The sequence below is a fragment of the Dermacentor andersoni genome, chromosome 10, assembly GCF_023375885.2.
Source record: "Dermacentor andersoni chromosome 10, qqDerAnde1_hic_scaffold, whole genome shotgun sequence".
In the NCBI taxonomy this organism is placed as follows: domain Eukaryota; kingdom Metazoa; phylum Arthropoda; class Arachnida; order Ixodida; family Ixodidae; genus Dermacentor; species Dermacentor andersoni.
In genome coordinates this window covers 80,351,830-80,374,068 of record NC_092823.1, presented here as the reverse complement: position 1 = coordinate 80,374,068, position 22,239 = coordinate 80,351,830, and the positions used below count along the sequence as shown (strand labels likewise).

Here is a 22,239-nt window from a genome sequence, read left to right as displayed (position 1 = left end):
GCCCCTAGACGTCCGGGAGCCCCCTGGCCGACATCTCTAGGCAAGCATAGTCCACCAGCCAGAGCAGGTCATCCGAGCAAGTGGCCCGAAGTGCTGCCTCCCACGAGGAAAGGGAAGGGTTGGGAATAGGCTCGACCGCCATGGGCATTGGGCAGCTCCATAAACAGTGCAAAAGATATGTCCGGGGCGCTCGGCAGGTGGTACATTGTGGATTATCGAGACCAGGGTAAAATAAGTGTGCCAGATAGGGAGAAATAAATGCTTTCGTCTGGATCTGGCACCAGATTGAACTCTGATGGGCGGCAAGGGAATGGTGAGGGGGAGGTAAATCTCGTCTAGCATCCCTGTAATACGTGGTAATCTGGTGGTAGGAGCAGATCTTTTCTGCTGGTTTTACCGTGGGGTTGGGTGAGTGGTGGTCCAGGGTCTGGAGGGAAAGACCTCGGACATACGCATTAACGTGCTTGTTCCCGGGGACACACTCATGCCTAGGTACCCACGTGGTAGCCGCCTTGTGTGGAAGCGAAGGAATATTTTGCAAAATGTGTGTGACCGTCTTAGGTGCTACGCCTTGAAGGAAGTAACGGTTTGCACTTTGGGAATCGGTGCAGATCTCTGTAATGGTATAATCCGCAGCCGCATGCGCCACTGCTAGGGCTAATGCGACCCCCAAAGGCACATCGGCCTGCGCGGTTTTATTCGAGGCAGAGATATTAATACGTCCGTCCTCCGTCATGGCAGCAGCCGTGACCGTTCCTTTGAGCGGACCGACCGCGGTGTCGGCATAAAAGACGTCTTCGCGATTTTGGTAACGTCGGCCGTAGTAATCCCCCGCGCCTTACGTCGACCCGGATGGCGGTGCTAATTTGTTTCGTGGCAACGATTTCAGTTGCAGGTTACCTGCGAGTCTTACAGGAATGGGGAACCACGGCTCTTCTATAGGGATCGTGCCGCTTGGCTCACACCCCAGAGTTCGGAGTAGGTTTCGCCCATTGGGTGTTCGGGTGAGGCGCAGAAGCTAATTACTTCTCTGTGCCTCGATGATTTCCTGGACGGTATTACAGAGACCTCCGTAGGAGGGGGGTAGTGGCAGCGCGCATCGGCAGTCTCAGTGTGCTCTTAACCGCCTGCCTGGTTAGACGTTTAGCCTGATCCATTTGTTATTGTGCGAGGTGGTGATACGGGAGGTGGTAGGCAAGGCGACTGACCACTAAAGCATCAATCATTTGCATGGTGCCCTTTCCAGACAGGCCGTGATTGCGTGACACAATTCGGCAAACCGGCCCTGAGATATGTTTTATTTCCTTATCGAGAAAGCTCAGTGTAAAACCCGCATCTAGGTTAGATTGGATGTGCGGACCCAGGATCCTGATTCTATGTACCTTAGGCACTTGTTTACTGTCTATGAGAAGTTGTATTCCTGTGCCGCCTTTGTGGGGATTAATAGTGAGCGATTCGGACTTTTCTGGTGAGCAGAAGAGCCCCATTATGCGAACATGCCGTTGGATAACGTTGATAGCTATTTGTAGGACATCTTGGGCCTCCCCAATAGAGCCTTGTGACACCCATAGAGTCATATCATCAGCATAGAAAGCGTGGTGCAATTTAGTGATACTTGCAAGCTTCAATTGCAGGCTCTTCAATTAACCTCTTTGACGTAAACCCTGCCATGTACCACTTCGCATTCCCAAATTTGTTAACGCCTCCTCCAGAAGGCGCAGCGTATCTCAGGGAAGAGCGAGGGGTCCAGCAGCAGTATGCACATCACACGTGACGCGTTCGGGGAATTAGCTTAGTTTGGTAGTCATCCTAACCTATTTTTGCACGATGTTTTTTTTTACTATTCCAAGCCGGTGTTAATGCACGCGCTAAACACAAAATAATGTGAACCGGAGATGAACGTCAAATTATTCCTTCAGGCTTTGTAATCATAGCTGCATTGTGCTGAGTTCACTTAGCAGTCAATGTCTCAAACGAAAATGGGTTAAATAAGACGACTTCATAGCCATGTTAAAAAAAAATGAAGGAAGTGTTACACGTTTGTAAAACGTGAAAACGGAAGCTTCATTGCACTCTTGGCGCCCTTTGGTCAAAATAAAGATATGTTTATTGTAAAGGCGTTTATTGGTCACCGGCCTTTGAGACCGACCATTAGAGAAGGCCACGGACTCCCAGCACGAGGGGCATTCACAGGCAAAAGCGCTGAAGAAGACGACCCACCTGAAAGCACTGGAAAGGACGATCCACTAGATCATTCCAATCCTTTTCTACAATGCCCCGCAGGAACGAAAAGCCGCCACACGGTGACCTAACAGCTTGTCACTATGCGTTGGTCATAGTAGGTCTTGAAGCGGTCGACTTTGAGAATGTCTCGTCCACAACGGTGCATGCCCAAACATGGTTCAATGTGTTCGCTCAAGTGGTTAATTGGGGATGCGCGCTCAACGATACGGTATGGCCTTTCATACTTGGTCAGTAGGTTTGGAGAGAGCCCAGGTGCAGCGGAAAGAACGGAAAGCCACACAAGCGCGCCAGGAAGGGAGGTGGCTGCAGAGGTGGTGTCACCGCGTGTGCTCCTCTGGCTCTCGTGGTCGTTGGAGGTAAAGGTCCATGTGAGATCGCGACAGACTTCAGCTGTGACAGATGTGTCCGGCTGGTATGGTAGAATTGTCTCGATGGAGGGCGATGGGTTCCGGCCGTATAATTGGAAAAAAAAGGTGAGAAGCTAGCGGTGCTCTGAGGGGCGGCATTGTAGGCGTACGTGGTGAAGGGGGTAATCGCAACCCAGTATTATGGTCGGAGGCTACGTACACTGCGAGCATGTTACCAAGCGTACGGTTAAAGCGTTCTGTAAGGCCAGTGTTCTGCAGATGGTAAGCAGTAGTGTTGAGGTGCAAAGCGTGGCACTGTTTGACGATGGCTTCGACGACTTCCGAAAGAAGACACATCCGCGACCACCGAGCAGCTCCTATGGTGGAGCAGGACGCAGTATGAATCGGCGAAGCATGAAGGAGGTAAAGAAAGGCGTCAGGCAGGGAGATACGATCTCTCCAATGCTATTCACCGCGTGTTTACAGGAAGTATTCAGAGACCTGGATTGGGAAGAATTGGGGATAAGAGTTAATGGAGAATACCTTAGTAACTTGCGATTCGCTGATGATATTGCCTTGCTTAGTAACCCAGGGGACCAACTGCAATGCATGCTCACTGAACTGGAGAGGCAAAGCCGAAGGGTGGGTCTAAAAATTAATCTGCAGAAAACTAAAGTAATGTTCAACAGTCCCGGAAGAGAACAGAAGTTTACGATAGGTAGTGAGGCACTGGAAGGGGTAAGGGAATACATCTACTTAGGACAGCTAGTGACTGCGGATCCGGATCATGAGACTGAAATAATCAGAAGAATAAGAATGGGCTGGGGCGCGTTTGGCAGGCATTCTCAGATCATGAACAGCAGGTTGCCATTATCGCTCAAGAGAAAAGTGTATAACAGCTGTGTCTTACCAGTACTCACGTGCGGGGCAGAAACCTGGAGGCTTACAAAAAGGGTTCTACTTAAGTTGAGGACGACGCAACGAGCTATGGAAAGACGAATGATAGGTGTAACGTTAAGGGATAAGAAAAGAGCAGATTGGGTGAGGGAACAAACGCGAGTTAATGATATCTTAGTTGAAATCAAGAACAAGAAATGGGCATGGGCAGGACACGTAATGAGGAGGGAAGATCCCCGATGGTCATTAGGAGTTACAGAATGAATTCCAAGGGAAGGGAAGCGTAGCAGAGGGCGGCAGAAAGTTAGGTGGGCGGATGAGATTAAGAAGTTTGCAGGGACAACATGGCCATAATTAGTACATGACCGGGGTAGCTGGAGACGTATGGGAGAGGCCTTTGCCCTGCAGTGGGCGTAACCAGGCTGATGATGATGATGATGATGATGATGATGATGATGATGATGATGATGATGATGATGATGATGATGATGATGATGATGAAGGAGGAGGTAACGTCGCGCACTGTATCTGCAGGGAGAGCGGAAGTATCGGCGTATCGCGTGAGGCAGTGAACAGCCACGATAGCCCAGCGGTTACGAGCAGTTGCCATGGGAAGTTGCCCATACAAATTAATGTCGATGCGCCTGAAAGGCCGGGCAAGGCAATGTAGTGGTTGCAGACCAGCTGGCGAGAAGCGCGGTGAAGATCTCCGGCCCTGAAAATCGGAGCACGATCGAACGAGCTTCTGAACGCAGCTGTACATATTGCGCCCCTGTCAAATGCGTTGGTAAGTTTTGAATATTCCCGAATGTGCACACTGGGGTTCCGACTACAACGGCGCGCATATTTCTGAACGCAGACGACGAGGTACTCCTAGCAGCCACTGGCGGCTAACGGAGCTCTAATTGCGTCGGTGGAGTAGGTGGTCGCGAAAGGCGAAATGGTGGACTTGACGATATAACGCGTGAGTGGTGAGTTGATTGTGCCGGTTGATCCGAGAGCAAGTCTATCAGCTAGGTTATCCAGTGGTTTTCGCAGTGCTGGGAAGCGATGGTGTGAAGGTCGGTGGAAGAAACGGCAAGCTGAGATATGGAACAGTGGGTATTGTCGTATACCAAGGGAGAGCGCAAGAGGGCGTTGGCGTCAGAGCGCTGCCGGCCACTGCAGTGGAGCATGCGCATATTGTATTCTTGCAAGCTAGGCACCCACCTGGCAAGACGGCCTGAGGGATCTTTCAAGGACGACAACCAACATTAGTGCATAGTGATCCGTGATATCATCAAATGAACGACCGAACAAATAAGGTCTGAACTTGGTGAGCGCCCAGGTAATGGCCATGCATTCTTTTTCTGTCACAGTGTGATTCGTTTCAGCTTTCGCAAGCGTACGCCATGCATCAGACACGGCATAATTAGGAAATTCGTCTTTGCGCTGGGATAGAACAGCGCCGAGGCCAGCACCGCTGGCATTTGGGTGTACCTCGGTAGGCGCTGTGGCGTCGTAATGACGCAAAGTTGGCGGAGAAGTCAGCAACCTACAGAGCTTCGTGAAGGCCTCGTCGTACTCGGACCACGATGACGTGAGGAGCCAGTTGTATATAAGTAGCTTCGTCAGTGTCGTTTTGATGGCGGCGAAATTGCGAATGAAGCGTCTTAACCAGGAACACAGACAGATGAAACCGGGAATTTCTTCGACGGACGCCGGTTTATGGAATTTGGTGACGGCCCGAAGTTTGGCTGCTTCAGCGAGAAATCCATCCTTGGATACGACGTAACCTATAATTGCCAGCCACCGAGCAACAAACTGGTATTTCTTGGGGTTTAGGTGCAGCCCTGCGTTTTTAAACATGTTAAAACAGACCGGAGCCGTTCTAGGTGCGTGCTGAAATCAGGAGCAAAAGCGACAATGCCGTCAAAATAGTACAAGCACATTTGTGACTTCAAGCTGCTGAGAACTGTGTCGATCTTGTGCCGAAACGCTGCAGGCGGATCACAAAGTCCAAAAGGCATTAGGTTACATCCGTATAAGCCGTTGTTTGTGACAAAAGCTGTCTTTGGCCTATAGGCGTCTGCCATGAGCGTGCCTGAGACCATTCCCTGAGCGCAAATCTGGAGATGAAAAGAATTATGCGCCTTGTAGATTGTTAATCGCGTCACTTGTGCGTGGCAGAAGGGTAGACGTCTTCAGGAATTCTTGCTCAGGCGGCTGTAGTCCACGTAAAACTGCACAGAAACATCTTTCTTCGTAATTGAGATGACTGGGGATGCCCATGGACTGTTGGAAGGTGGTATCATCTCGCAGCGAAATATGTCGTACACTCGTTCGTTGATGACACGACGTTCTGCAGGAGATACACGACACGGACGTGGGAGCAATGGCAGTTGCGCGCCACTATCGATGCGATGTGTAACACTTCACGTGCGCCCCAGCGAAGATTGGCCTACATCGAACAAAGAACGATATCCAACCTCCCTAAGATATGTCACGTAAATCCAAGCATTTGTTGGCGTGTTTATTGCTCTTTGCAGTGTATGTTATTTTCCGTCACGGCGCAGTTTCGCCTAGGTCATCGCCAACATAGACGCCTTAGGCTTTTGCGCTAAATGACATCCAGTTAGGAGAAACTACCCAATTATGGTTTCCATAATGCAGTGTGGCGTGAAACTGTGAAACGTGTGCATTTAACTTATTCCGCTGTTTCAGCAAATTATCACTCCTATCAAGGTATGCTGAGCCGCTAGATGACTCTGCCTTCTCCGCAGCTTCATGAAATTTTCGACAAATCTGCAAAGAGTCTTGCCGTGTAAGCCAGCCCGCGTGAGAGGAATCCTGTCAAAGATTCCTGGGTTTTACCTGCTGAAATCACAACCTTGTTAGCCGGAAGGCCGTAATGGGGGGCTCTCAATGGATTTGCACCGCCTCCTATTCATTGATGTGTGCCCGAGTTTCAGTAAACGAGAGTTCTTTTCTTTTATTTTGCACCGGTCGAAACGCGGCGGAGTATCTAAGATAGCACCCCACTACTGAGGCGTTCAACGTCACAGGCACTGGGCTATCACTGTGTGTCGTGAAGATTGCCGCTGTGCGTTCTCAAGCGCCGGAAATCTCCCTGGAAAGTGCGATTGTATATGTGTCCATAGCGAGCCTACTAGACCCGTGGACACGCATTCGAATACTGAAAACCATAAACAGCACTATCGCTGCGCTTCAAATGTTTATTTCCTTAGTCTCCTAGTAAACGCCTCACTTCTATAGATATTTTTAACAGTGTTCAGTTTTGTTCCTCACTAAGATGTGACAATGATGTCCCATTACCCCGAGGAACTGCCGCTGTTTACCGTTAAAACTAAGCAATATTACGAATGGAGGATCCATATCTCTCATTATGTACCAAATTATCTAGGTTATGCAAAGAGACAATAAAATTTTAAAAATCTCCTTTGATATATATCGCTTTCTTGTCACCTGTACTGGATTACTTGAACTAATGGACAAACATTGTAGGATAAAATGAAAAATCATGCCTAATAGTTCGCAAGTATCACTAATTAACCTCATAAATAATCAATTTAAGGCATACATTCTCACCGAGCATTTGAAACAAAGCAGTAATGTATAAACAGTCACTTAGCACAACTGTTGCGCTCAGTAGGAGTTTTGAAAACTGCCTCTTCAAAATCTTGGCTAAAAAGCTTTCGTATTCCACTAAACACTTGTCAGCAAACTACTGCAAACAGCGTTCCATAATAAGTCACTTTATCCTCGCCCACAGGTACGTTAGGAAGTCTTCGTTCTTGAGTAACTTGAGTGCCTTTTACCTTTCAAGCGACAACTGCATCTCAAAGAAGTGCCGCTTATACTGAAAAACTGCGCTAACACGTGAGATATTTAGTAAAACTGTGTCTATTAAAACAATTTACAAATTAGGTATAATAGAATGATGCGCGCACTTAAAAAACGGCAGAAGAAATAAATAAGGATGGGCTTGACTGGACGCATTTATTCAGAAGCGAGAAAAAATAGGACATAATTGTTAGTAATAATTGTAAACTCACACAATTTTACCAGTATTCGACATTATCGAGTTTTACGCAAGAAATTGTCTAGACCCTTATGATGGTGTATTTAGACTTCGCCCGCAACACTGATGTCACCTGTGAACACAATACAGCCTTTATCCTCATGGCAAGCTAATACAGGGCTGAGGGTAACGTGGAAACGTAGTTGAAGTTGTTCCAAATCCTAAGACTGAATGGCTGCGCGAAATAGCAGACACTAACACCAGCATGTAGAAATTAAGGTGATATTATCTGTTTTAATATGTTGTTCTCTTTTCCGCTCATTACCACATGGGTGTATTACAGGGCCCCATGTACCTGCCGGTAAGCTGCATTTATTTTTTATCGCTCTAAATATTACTTTTCAAAAATCTATTTTGAAATATTTCAGACACCTTAGAATTACGAAACATTTCGCAGGTATTGTTTTATATCAGCTGTGTTGACTGTTTGTCGGTTGCATTTGTTCAGCACATTGCATTGTTTCAATTTGCCTCAAGTTTTGTATCGTTGGTCTATATGGGTATGCAATTTGACTCTCTGACTTAACTAATGTGATTAGGCAGTGATGTAATTAACTTGTTATATTTATTAAATCAGGTATTTTGCTCATTGTTTCTTATCTTAATATGCTATGTTTCCCAATCGAAACTTGAATTGTTTAAACATGTGTTAACTTTCTACACCACAGCAATGCTACCGCAACTCCTGTCGTAGTCTACGCTGACAGTATGGATAAATAAATAAAAAGATAGAGGTATAGGCTTTACGGAATAATTAAAGATTGTCTCCTGCAGATAAGATGTTTCTCCGCCTTTAGCCGGCCTATTCCGAGAGACAAACATTAGTCGCAGGAGAAATGTATTCAACTAATTGACAAAGTTCGCTATTTCACTTCTTCAATTATTTAGTTACGGCACACGGTAATTTACGAACTGCAGCCGGTGAGTGGGCGAGGACTATTTATTTGGAATGAATTTACAGAACGGCAACAATTAGGAGATACGCACCGTCAAACAGCCTAAAAAAATTATTTTTGTTCCGTAGAATTCTTTGCCTATTTCCACGGTTTTGAGCCTGCGTGCCTTTTTGCCTGCCTGGCTGCCTATCTATCTATCTATCTATCTATCTATCTATCTATCTATCTATCTATCTATCTATCTATCTATCTATCTATCTATCTATCTATCTATCTATCTATCTATCTATCTATCTATCTATCTATCTATCTATCTATCTATCTATCTATCTATCTATCTATCTAAATGACACGTGTACTTTCTAGTTTTCGGGTGACCGCGTTTCACCTTCTAGCAAATGTTATCGCTCAGCGTGGTTCGCGCCCGCATGTATCGCAAGTTTCTCGAATGTTATCGATGTTTCCACCGGCTGTTCGTTGTCACCGAAGACTGCGTAATGTGATTGCATGTGCGGTGCGAATTTTGTAGAACTTTCTGGTGGACACGAGGGCACCAGTGATTATTCTGGAACCTTCGGTGACTCATGGATAAATGCCAAAGCTCTTGTCGATCAGATGTTCGCGATCGCCAGCTGTGTTTGCCGTCATCGTATTTTGAGTGTATCTTGCTTTTGTGGGCAATGGATGGCTAACTGAAAAAAAGCTGAGTTACTCACAGTTTTGCTACTCGCTTCGTGCCGGTCGCTACTACGTGATACTACGTGACCCGTTGGAGGGGCATTTGCGTAAATGTAGTGGGCACGCGGGCGAAGCCACTATCCAAGCCGAAGCCCGAAGACAAACATCCATCGCTCTAGACCGTCGAACAAGCTGTAGACTACAAAACTTGCCTTCGGACGACGCTCTTCTACACGAGGAAGGCAAAGAAATCCACACCAATTCAGCAGCAAAGATGGCAACAGCGTCACCATCAACGGTGGTGCTTAAAAAACGCACGCTTTAAACAGAATTACAGGCTTTGGGTCATATCTTGCCACACAGCAATAATCATCATTCGGCTCGTTCGCATTTCGTTTCTTTAAGGCGGCGAGCCCGTTATTTCCAAGTCACTACCGGCATGCGCGTTATCAGTATGACAGAGCATTCTCGACAGTAACGTAGCGTCTTCGCCCGCTCTTAGGCTACCCCTCTGTACCCAAGCCATGGCCCGCAGTTCCACTGTCCACCGCTACCGCCAGCACGCCCACCCGTCACCGAGCGCAGCATTCCAAGGAATACCGACGTTTGGCGTGCCCCCGAGCAACGTCCGTTGTGCTCTCACTGGGAAGATGCGGCTCACGTCTACCGCCGGTGCCCGTCCCTCGAAATGGGTGTCCGAGAGTTCGCCGACAAAGCTGCGCGGCCACAGCAATGTCAACGCCTTCGTGATATCTATGACTACCTCGCCGCCACTCAGCGGAGCCCTCAAAGACCGTCCCGTTCACCGTCACCAGGCAGCTACCGGTCGGCGCAGCGCCAACCATACGTTAGTCCAGCCAGGTGTCCCTCCGCAAGGCCGTAGTCCGAAAACTAAATACATCAATAAATGCAGGTGCGTTTGCTTTACACCGAAATGCTGACGATCCACCGCCGTAGATGACGATGCTTCAATATCTAGCTCGACGACGTAGAAACGACACGCTGCCATAGACGCAAAATACGTTGATAAAAGGAGACCTAACGATGTGAAGTTCCAACTACAGTGCAAGCGACAGAGCCGTGATCCGACGCCAAGACCAAACTATAACACAGCACAAAGAATCATCGACCTCGAAGTACTTCTCGATGGCCAAGTAGTAACCACAGGATCCGACTACTCCTTCATCAGTGGAACCATTACCGCGCAGTTTTAGAAGTTTAAGACTGTATGGTAAGGCCCTAAAAATCGAGCTAGCTGGAGGAAATCTAATATCATTGAACAGAATCTTCACGGCAACAATCACCGTTCGTGGCCGAACTTACCCTGTCACCTGGATTATCCTCCAACATTGTTGACGAGACGTCACTCTTGGCTTGGAATACCTCAACCAGATCTCAGCATAAAAATAGGTGCAAGCCAAGTGTTTTTAACGACCATTCTCTCTAAAGAAAAGGAAGCTCAAGCTCAAGAAAAGCAAACAATGACAGATGGAAGGGAAAAAAGGATAAAAATAACGAGGTGGTTCTTGAACTTATCGAACCGCGGATATTTAGTAATCTGTTACCCACTTCATCCGATTTATAATTACTGCACATGGATATATGGAGCCTCCAGAAACATTGATGTATAATTTGATGACCTTTGTGCAACACACTTTCACACACGTTTCACTTATTTCTTTATCAGGAACATCCTTACACGAAAACAAGTGTCAAACATATCCACTCTAAGCTATCAACTGGAGCTCGCTCGTAGGCGAAGCTTATCATCAAACACTACAAATAACAAAACTGTACATGAGGGTGCAGATCATTACGTAAGAAACAACGCAATATTCAGAGTTAAAAGAGATATAATCTTCAAATCTTCATGGTACGAAGAACTCGTTATCGAAATACGACCAGACAAAGTAGCCAGAAGCCTTGTACACCATAAAAATGATGCACGTTAATAGGCGTCATCCACGGGTCACCGCAAAACTACATAATTATGTTCCTATATGATTTAGATAACTGGCTTGAGAGCAACAGTAATGATGGTACTCAGATTATATTATTGCGTGATATCAACATTTGCCATTATTCTAACCGACATAACTACATTGACATAACAAGCTGTGGATCATGAGAATTATTCAGATTGCCAACATGCATTACTAACTCAAGACCGAGCACGTTGGATCACACAATCACAAACATATTTGACACCTAATTTTGAAGTGGAACATTAAAATGATGCATTACTGATCGCCTTCATATTTTTGCAAACATCACATCCTGTAGCCAGTCCTGAACTCAGCAAAAGTGTATAACCTGCAAACATGACGTTATTTTCGATGCTCTTGTAAATGAAAATTGGCACTCTGTGCAATCGGCAGGCGCAAATGAACATACATATGAGCAGTTCATGAAAATATTTTATAGATATAAAAAGTAATTGCATCCACTTCAACCGTGTCCAGGAGAAGCACAAAGCGAGAACACAACCTAACTGCTGGTATTTTATACTCAATACATCCCAAAGATAATATGTGCAGGAAGTAAAGCAAAACCACACAACGTCACGTAAGAAAACAAGTATCGGCCATACAAAAAAAGCTTGAAAGCCTAACCTTCATTTCTAAACAAAAATATTTTTGCTCTAAGACTAAACTAGCACATGGTGACTCAAAAGCTATATGGAAAACAATATATACCGCGCTAAGCACGTGCCAGACAAACAGTATATGTGCAATCTCGGTAAATGACACAATAGTAAATGATCCGTGCATTATTGCTGAAAGTTTCAGCAGTTACTTCACTACAATTATCTAATTATGGAACTGTAAATAATTCAGATACGTCGCAATCAGGCAGAGTCACAGCAACTAACCGATCCAGTTCTGTTTCATCAGCCCACTGACCCTCATAAACTCAACAACATAATCTTCTCTTTAAGAAATACTTCATCAACCTATCTAGACTTCCTATTGTCTCGTTGCTCAAACACTGTTCGATTAGTTTACGGGAACCGCTATCACATATCATTAACTAAATGTTCGTTTCGGCGTCGTTCTCGCCGCCTATAAAATTTTTGAGGCTGTACAAGTATTTAAGAATGGAGACAAGATATTGGTCCAATCACCGACCAGTATCAGCATTGTCTGCGTTTTGAAAGGTTTTTTAGAGAATTGTGGTAGCCCGACTAAATAAGTGTTTCACAGCGCACAACGTTTCTGCAATGTTCATGATATATAGAAAGAATGACGACAGAAACAGCGCTAACATTGTTGAATAAACTAAAATAAATTTAGAAACAATATAACGAAGCGTATATTCATGAAAATAAACAAGGCTTTTCATCTTGTGAAATACGACATATTACTAAAGAACGAATGAACCACAAATCATTAAACATCAACACATCTTCTTTACAAAAGGTTAACGAGACGACATTCTCGAGCGCCGACCTCTATGGTCAACTAAAGAGGTATAAACAAGTCCGTGAGACTACACTCACCATTCATAACCAAGTCTCAATATTGTGTAAACTACGTTGGCTTTTCCTTTGAACACACTGCTTTGTTTTTATGGCAGTTTTATACACTAGTTTATTACGTATGCTGCTACCGTATACGGACTCACGTACCGCGCCAATTTAGTGCTAATTATTTCAGCACAAAATACAGCGCTTCAAGCCATACTTTTCTTTAAAAAATTGGCCTCAATTGCATTCGCGTACCTATTGATTATTATACTGCCCGTGTAACCCTGCTTTGATTACCACGTTCTCGTTTTGCTTTACAATATCATACACAAAACTAAACTGTGTCTTGCTAAAATTAATGATCACGATACCACATTCCCATTACGATCAGTCACCTCGAAAGCGCTAACCGTTTCAAAATATCGTACTAACTATGAAACAGTTACACTCTGGCATGCCGCACCGCTGCTCTGGAATAAATTACCAACAGATCCTACAGTGCAACAGCCATTTATCTGCTACAGAACTAACCTTCGCTATATTATGCTCGCGTCATTTGCTCAATAAGTATGTCGCATATGTGTACTGTCTCACAGATTCTTTTTTTCTCACACGCTGCAGTGTTTATATTCCAGCATATAACATACGGGCCCACGAGAGTTATAGACCCGCCTTTATACCGTACCCAATGAGCTTATCCTCATGTGATTAATAAAACAATTTGAACTTGAATTTATAACTTCGAGTCGATGTCTATAACGCTATCCGAAAATCACGCAATAGCATCGGAGAGCTCTCGTAGTCGACACGCCTTGAGCATGCTCAAATAACCAGTGAGCATCCCGTCTGACCCCGGCATTATCATTTCCGCCGGTACAGAAACACCCGCAGACGTAGAAGGCCTCATCTATTGCGATTAACGTCTACTGTTCGATTTTGAAATTTGCGTCGCAAGAGGGATCATACGACTGCACGGAGGAAAAGCAAAAGCAATGCTCGCCAACTTGCTTCTGCCTTCTTGGATTCTGCCGCATCTACCTCAACGACCATAGTTACGGAACCAGTCCAACCTAATCTCAAGCCTCCAGATGAGTAAGAAACAACAGCTTAAAAGTCTTCTCCGACAATACAATGACTGTTTTTCAATGTCACCGAGGATCCGGCGAACAAAAGTTGCAAAACACTGCCTAATGACCGAAGAATCTGCTCAACTTCTCCGACAGAGCTCTTACCAAGTGGCAATGCGTAAACGAGAAGCCGTAAGCCAACACTTCAATTAATTCAATTAAATCCTGCGCGACGACGTCATCCAGGCGTCGAAAAAGCCTGTGGGCGTCTCCTGTAGTCATAGTGAAAAAGTATAGAACTGTACGCTTCTGCGTCGATTATCCCTGCTTGAACAAATTATTCAAGGTCGTATACCTCTTCCCACGGATAGACTGGCTCATTACACTGACTATGCAATGCTAGCTACTTTTCGTCGATGGATCTCAAGACTGGTTATTCGCAAATTGAAGTCGACGAAAGGGATGCAAAGAAGATCGCGTTTATCACGCGAGCAGCTCATTTCTAGTTCAAAGTGATGCCATTTGGTCTTTGCTGTGGACCTGCAACGTTCCGCCGTGTGATGGACACAGTCTTGGCAGGGCCGAAGTGGCAGACTTATATCGTCTATTTGGCTGACCTTGTAGTCTTCGCCACGAATTCCAAAGATTACCTGAGGTAGCTTCAGAAAATACTAGGGATGATCAAGTCACCTGGACTCACCCTGCCCAGCCGTTTCACTTACCAAAAACATTTGTTCCTAGGCTAAGTCATCAGCAAGTCTGAAGTACGTCCCTACCCGCCGAAGACAGCTGCCATCGCTAAATCACTAGCTTTTCGGGGCCCATCGACAAAAAGCCAGTGCGCAGATTCTTTGGCCGGTGAGCCTATTACAGGCGTTTTGTAATAGTGTAAGAGCATTGCGGAACCATTAATTCATCTCACAAAAGGGGATGTGAACTTGAAATGCAGGGGACGCCAGGAGGATGCATTTGAGGAGCTGAAATGACGGCTGCAGTCACCGCCGATGGTTTCACATTTCAACGAAGACGCCAAGACGGAAATCCACACCGACGAACAAGTAGCGTAGCCCTCGATGTCTTCGCTGCTCTTGCAGACATGGTGCTGGTATTCGCGGCACCGGTGCCTTCTACTTTTCACAGCACAGCAAAAGTGAGGGAAGCTTCTCCCGATTCATTGACAGGGAATCACACTGCGTAATTAGTGAGTTAAGCAGGATGTCCGGCCGATTGCGGTCGCCCTAGAAATGTTGAAGTACCAGAAGAGAGACGCCCGTGCTCCATCTAACGCAAGCACGTCATCTCCTATCCTGACGCTGCTCAGATATGCTCCTGCCATATCCGCTTTGAAGAAAATGCAACCGAGTGCGTGGGGCCCTGTGCCTAGGAAAGAAATATGCTAGCCACGCTCTGAAAGCGGCTGGTGCTCCATGTCGAACTCCACGCACCACATAACATGTGATACCGGCTGCGTCAAGAGAGTTCAACATAGGCCACTTGTCGAAATTTCGATTTCAAAAGGAAGTTCGTTTTGCAACAGATCAGCAAACGCCGTCTCAAAGCGATAGCCCCCCAATCACACAGACGATATTGTCTCAAATTTCCGGCCATTGCGGATCCCGCTTATGTTATGTCACGGATACAGCCTCGAAAACCTGTTTCTAGGGGGGCACAGCTGTCAGAGTCAGTTTAATTCTCGCGATTAGTGCTGATCGCCAAGATCACCCCACATATAATGTTCACGCCGTGAACACCACGTAAATCGCGTCGATCTCTAACGATTGACTTTAGCCGACGCCGAACCTTTCGATGGAAATTCGTTGTGGGGTACGGGAACCCCGTGATCATCGGAGCAGATCTTGTTCTCCACTTCGGACAACTTGTAAATATGCAAAGCTCACGGCTACCAGATTCTACAACACAGTTGAGTATTCGTGACATCACATCCTGCACGGTAATGAAGACGTCTGCGCTCCTTCGACCGAAAGAACTGAATATTTGCGTAGAATTCACGGACTTGCTTAAAGACTTTCCCTGCGTTACATCTCCTGTGAACGCCACACGTCCTGGCAAACACACGTTACACATTATAATGTGACCTCGGGACCCTCAGTGCACGCTGATCCTCGGCGGCCGCCTAAGAGGCTGAACATAGCCTTACGAGAATTTGTGCATGTGCTTGACCTCGGAATTGTGCGTCCGTCCCCAAGTTCCTGGTCATCCCCACTCCACTTATTCGCAAAATCTACTCCAGGCGTCTGGCGCCCATGCGACGACAACCTTTTCTTAACAAGATAACACAGAGGCTCAGCTAACCGCTCCACCCCCCCCCCCCCCCCCCCACCCCATTGGCCTGACTTTGTCGGAACACTGCACACATCCACTCTGTTCTTCAAGATTGACGTCATCAGACCTTATCATCAAATACCGGTGGAAGCGGCTGATCTTCTCATGGCCACAGTGAGGACACACATCGGCATATCTGAGCGTCCCCGGTATGGCGCCGGAGGACGCCATACCGGAGACGCTCTAATAAACATTGGACCATGTTACGAAAGAACTCGCGGAACAGACCAGACGCTTCCGAGGGAAACATACGCGCTCGTCGGGTTTCTCCCGCGCAATCACGCATAATTATTTTCATAAATGGCTAAATAGTTAATGTAACCATATATTTATCCTTTACAAGACAAACATAAGGTTCAGAATAAAAGAAGTTGAAGTTAAAATTATTATGGGCTCTATTACAATCTGCTAGATTATAGCAAAGAGCCACATACCGTGATTTCTGGCAGCCACTGACCTTAACTGCCCAAGCGGAACATGAGGGCCAATTCCGTCATGGTAAATTCAAGTAAATTTAACCTTAAGTTGCGTCGTTTTGATGCAGATGCCTGCCCATAAATTATCTTAGTGCTACCAAAGTATCAAAAAGGAAATTTGACGGTCCGTACAAGCCGCCAATGTACAGGCTTCAATTTAATAACTTTATCCCACCCAGACAGCTTTAGTATCACAAGAATTCTCAATAGCTATGAAGGAAATTGAATCTTTGTTTGACGAAAGGTATAGCTCCACCCGTTCCGTTTCTGCCTTTCCTTTAACTTGGAGGGACAACCTCGGCATGAGGTGTACCATCGTGGAGTCATGTTTAAGTAACTCTTATTAGTACGGGTTCAAGGTGCCTTAGGCATCTGATTTGTTTAGTACACTTTGAGCATGCACATTTATAATCTTAAGACGTATAATTCTGGGCAGGGAAGTCATGTATCCGAACGTAGCGGAGGTAGAGTGCTCCATATCGAAGTTTAGTAATAACTGTGGATAATAATCTTCACATGGGGGAGTCATCTACTGCAAGTAATAATTTTATTTGAATAATATATTGTACATTGCTACTAACACACTCATTAAACTCGCCTGCATTCAGAGGAGTTCAGAAGCTTTATTGGACATGTCTTTAATGGCATAAGTAATATTACTGCCCAATGTTTTTTCCAGGTGCTATTGCTGCAACGTGAACGAAAATCTCGCCAATTTGTTCGATTTTCATCCAGTTCATAAGCTGCGGCATTAAAAGCACCCGATTATCTCACAATTCAGATTATAATCCATTATCAGCAGGAAAGTCTCGTAACAAACTTTCAAATTAGAATTGAGAAAGATGCTTTGCCTGCATTACATTCAGAATATTACATTCAGAATATACATTCAATACAGAATATGATACGGTCGTATTCGAGTCCTAATAGGTGTGTTCTAAGTGCTTTGTCCGCATACCAAAGCTGGCAATAAAGGTTCGCACTCCACCAACGCCTAACAGACCACTACAGACAATGAGCAAAACACGCGCTTTATGGAAAGATCAAAGTGACTAGCAAAATTCAAAACGTTAAGTCATACTGTGTATTTCGCAACGAGGACACTGATTATATAAACAATAAAAGAGTTTCCTTCCACAGCTCATTTAGATAGGAAGACCTCAAAAGGCTGACAAGAGCGACAAAAACGATGCGACGGGGAACGGTTTTTACAGTCTTTAAGTAAACATTGAAGGAATAATTTAAGTCGCCTGATAACGCGAATCATAATCCTCACAGCTTACTCTAAGACAAAGGTACACCCTTTGGGGTGTATATCTGCCGCACAACAATAATCGTTATCTGCCTTGATTGCATTTCCTTTCTTGAAACCGCCGCGCCCGCTACTTTGCGGTCGGTAATGCTATGTCATGCTGATAACGCGCATGCCGTTCGTTACTGGGAACTACCATGCTCGCAGCGTTAAAGAAAGGAAATGCGGACAAGACAGATGACGTTTATCGATGTGCGGCAAGATACGACCCAAAAGGGTGTAATTTTGTTTTAGAGTGTACGTTACGTTCAACCGATGTGTACGCAAAACGCATCCTGAAACTCAAGAAGCAGGGAGATTTAAAGCATGTTTCTTTTTTTTTTTTGTTGTTGCGAAACAACAAATGAGGTGGCACAGATGACATGTAGATACGGCCGCTCTAGCGCGCTTTAGACATTCGGTTAACTGTCCGTAAATGCGTACATAATCTTTATTTCTATTTGCTCCGCTTCTCATACGCATGCATATAGAAAAAGCGTTACGTTTTGAAGTGCTGAAGCAGTCTGTCAACTACAAGCCGCTTTTGGTATGTCCCGTCTTTTCGAAGGCCCTTGGAAATTGAGTACTACGATGACATCATTTTGCTAAAAATTTCGTATATTCACGAGCTGTCAGTATGGTTTTAGAAAGAATAGCCTGTGTTTGCACTCCAAATGCAAAAATAAAGATTATGCAGGCATTGGAAAACAAAATACTAGACCTCGTAATTCTTATCTTTTCAAACGGATATGACCACAATAATACTGCGATGTTCGTAAGAAAGCCCGAGATTTATGACTGCTCAGGTTCTACTGTTGCCGATAAATAAATGTTACAAGGTATATAGCCACCTGGCAGTTCTTGTGCATGTACGTACTTTCAGTCGGAAAAGTATTAACAACCCAGTTCCACGACAAAGCAACCCGGTCCATTCGCTTTTAAATACTCAATAGACATTTTGAACATGCACAAGACAATTGGAGTTTTAAATATTGTCCCGCAGTAGTAAGAACGAATAATAAAGCGGAAAACCTTTGAATGATGAAACGAACCTTTATTGGCTGAACTTGTGCCCCCCAAAAAGCAAGTTACACTCAAGGCGCCACCATAGCCACGAACACGGTCGGCGATCGTCGAAACTCTGATCTGCCGGTCAAGCGAGTCGGCGTTTATACATGAGACATCGAAGGTTCCAGAGTAATTGCTGGTGCTCGAACCTCTGCCAGAATGTTCTACACAATTGGTGGCGCATATGCAATCAAATTGCACAAGCTTGGGCGACAGCAGGCAGCAGAAAAAAATACATCGTTAACATTCCAGAAGCGTCCGATACCTGAAGGCGAGTCCCGCGCTAAGCGATAACATTTGTTAGACAGGGAAGAAGCGGTGACCTGAAAAAGATAAACAAGTACAATTGTCAATGTCCCCCTTTTGAAAAGCATTCTCCCGATGCTATAAACATAACAGGAGAGCAAAAAACGAAAACAATAGGACTCTTAATAAACAGTAACAGAACAACAAAGAAACGAATTTTTATGCACACACTAAAAAAAATAAAGTCCAAAGTTCAGTTATGCGAAGTCCGAAAGTTCGTTAGCGCTGGTAGAACGGCTTGAGTCGCACAGCGATGAGTATTTCAGGTCGTTAGCGGAGCCGCTGTGATTTCGAAATGCGGTGTGGTATGACCTCATAGTCGAGTACACCAATGTCTCGAATGATTTTGTAGGGTCAAAAATAGCGACGTAAAAGCTTCTCGCTAAGTACTCGTCGGCGTAATGGGGTCCAAACCAAAAACCGTCGCAGCGCTGGTACTCGACACAATGTCGTCGAACGTTGTACAAGTGTCGGCTGCCAATCCTCTTCTGGTGTTTGATCCTGACGTAAGCGAACTGCCAGGCTTCTTCGGCGCGCTCTAGAAAGGTGGCGACGTCAAAATTTTCTTCATCGGTGATGTGTGGCAGTATGACGATGCGGACAGGAACCCGACGCCGAGAGTCGTCGTCGGGTTCCTGCTGTAAACCAGCTTGAACGACAGCATTTGAGCTGTTTCTTGCACTGCCGTGTCATAGGCGAATGTCACATACGGCAGGACCGCATCCCACGTCTAGGACTCGACGTCTACATACATTGCTTGCATGTCGGCGAGCATCTTGTTCAAGCGCTCTGTAAGACCATTCGCTCGCTGGTGGTAGGCAGTTGTTCTGCTCAGGCTTGCCTTGCTATATTGCAGAATGGCTTGTGTGACCTCCGCTATAACGGCCATTCCTCTGTCGGTAATTATGACTTCTGGAGCGCCAAATCACCGCAGAATTTCCTCGCCGAATAATTCCGCCGCTTCGGCTGCACTATCTTTCGGCAGAGCGTTCGTTTCAGCGAAGCGGATGGGCTAGTCCGCAACTACGACGACCCTAGTTATTTCGAGATGTTGACGTCGGAAAGGGTCCCATCAAATCCAGCCCTATCTGTATAAATTGTCGGCAAGCAGACTCGATTGTCCGTAGTAAACTTGCGGTCCTTGTCAGCGGTATGTTACGTCGCTTCAGTCTCAGCTTGTCTTTACGTAACGGGCGACGTCAGTGGTCAGACGCGGCAAATAATACCTTTCCTGTATCTTCGATAGCGTCCGGGAAAATCAGTGTCGCAGCAATCGGATCATCATGTAGCACGTGCAGTACTTCTGGGCGTAGTGGTGAGGAACCAACAAGGAGTTAGTTTGCGTGGACTGGTGAAACATTTTATCATTACCTGTAGCTTGCTTTGAAGTGGAAACGAAGACAATCCTCGCCTAAATACCCTATGAACAACGTCGGTGTTCCCTTCCAAATACTCGACAAGGCCTTTTAGCTCCGTGTCTTCTCGCTGCTGTTCAGCGAAGCCTTCCGCTCTTATTTTCCCAAGGAAGACGCCGTCATCCTCGTCGCCTTCCGGCCTCAGATCAATGGGGGCACGTGATAGGCAGTCCACTTCGGAGTGTTTTCGTCGGTACTTCTAGATGACAGTGATGTCATATTCTTACCGTCTGGGGCTCCACCGCGCCAGGCATCCTGAAGGGTTCTTCAATTTCGCTAGCCAACACAACACATGGTGGTCGCTGACGAATTTGAATGGCCTGCCATATAGGTAAAGGCGGAATTTTGCTGTGGCCCAATTGATGGCGTGGCATTCTTTTCTGTCATAGAATAATTGACTTCAGCTTTTGACAGCCACCGGCTAGCGTAAGCGATCACCCGTTCTAGTTCGTCTTTACACTGGGCAGGAGGGCACTGGTGTCTAGGCTGCTGGCACTAGTGTGGATTTCAGTATCGGCGTCCTCGTCGTAGTGGGCAAGTACCGGTCGCGCCTGCATGTGTCATTTGAGTTCTTGAAATACATCGGCCTGCAGCGTTTCCCATTGAACCCCACATCAAATGTAGTTCGATGTGTCAGCAGGTCACCGATGCGTGAAAAGCCCTCGACAAAATGCCTGCAGCAGGCACACATGCCAGGGAATCTAGGTAAAGCCTTCTTGTCAATGAGCTGTGGGAACATTGCTATAGCAGCTGTCTTCAGCGGGTCGTAGCGGACTCCAGATTTACTGATGACGTGGCTTAGGAACAGAAGCTCATTGTAAGCGAAGCGGCAATCTTCTGACTTCAGAGTGAGCGCTGACGACTTGATGGCCTCTAGTACTGTCGCAAGCTGTCTACGGTGATTGCCGAAGTTTCCGACGATCACCGATTGGAGGACGATGTCATCCAATTAAACAAGAAAAGTCTGCCCCTTGAATGCCGCTAACACTGTGCCAATAACGTGCTTGAACGTTCCAAAAACCGAGCACAGTCCGAATGGCATGACCTTCAAGTCGTAGAGGCTGTATAGCGGGATGAAGGCGGTCTTTTCGCGATCTCTCTCGTCGATTAATACTTTCGAAAAGTCAGACTTGAGACCCATCTACGAGGAGTATTTAGCATTGCAGAGCCGATCCAATGCGTCGTCTATCCATGGCAGGGGGCATACGTCATGGCTCGTGATCTTATACAGTCGATGATAATCGATGCAGAAACGTCGTGTTCAGTCCTTTTTCTTCACCAATGCTACAGGAGATGCCCACCGCTTTTACGACGGCTGGATGCCGTCGTCGCGCAGCATTTCGTCGACTTGTTGACTAACAGCTTCCTGTTTTCGCGTCGAAACTTGGTAAGGGCTCTGGCCTATTGGTCGAGCACGCTCTTCGGTTATGCGATGCTTTGCAAATGGTGTTCGTTGAATTCTCTTCTTTGTATTCTCGGAGTAGTCTTATAAGCTGCTGCCGTTTATTCACGAAGAGACTTGGATTTATGTCGACATCTGGTTCGGGAGCTATGGTCGTCGGTGCAGATGCGGCCGAATCAGAGAGCACAAATGCATTGCTCGTTTCCACGATTTTCTCGATGCATGCTATCTTCGGGCCCTTGATGATGTGCTTGAACTCCTG

General features: G+C 46.0%; 1 protein-coding gene across 3 annotated transcripts in view; it reads left to right on the top strand.

Annotated features, from left to right (window-relative positions):
* LOC129380698 (uncharacterized) overlaps positions 1 to 22,239 on the top strand; it is a 190,074-nt gene that overhangs the window by 133,671 nt on the left and 34,164 nt on the right. For 2 of the 3 annotated variants that reach the window (XM_055062466.2, XM_055062464.2), the window contains exon 10: positions 7,853 to 7,870. The exons of the other annotated variant lie outside the window; for it this stretch is intronic. In XM_055062466.2, the coding sequence (XP_054918441.1) occupies positions 7,853 to 7,870 (18 nt within the window). The remainder of the gene's footprint in view (positions 1 to 7,852; positions 7,871 to 22,239) is intronic. 3 annotated transcript variants of the gene reach the window in all.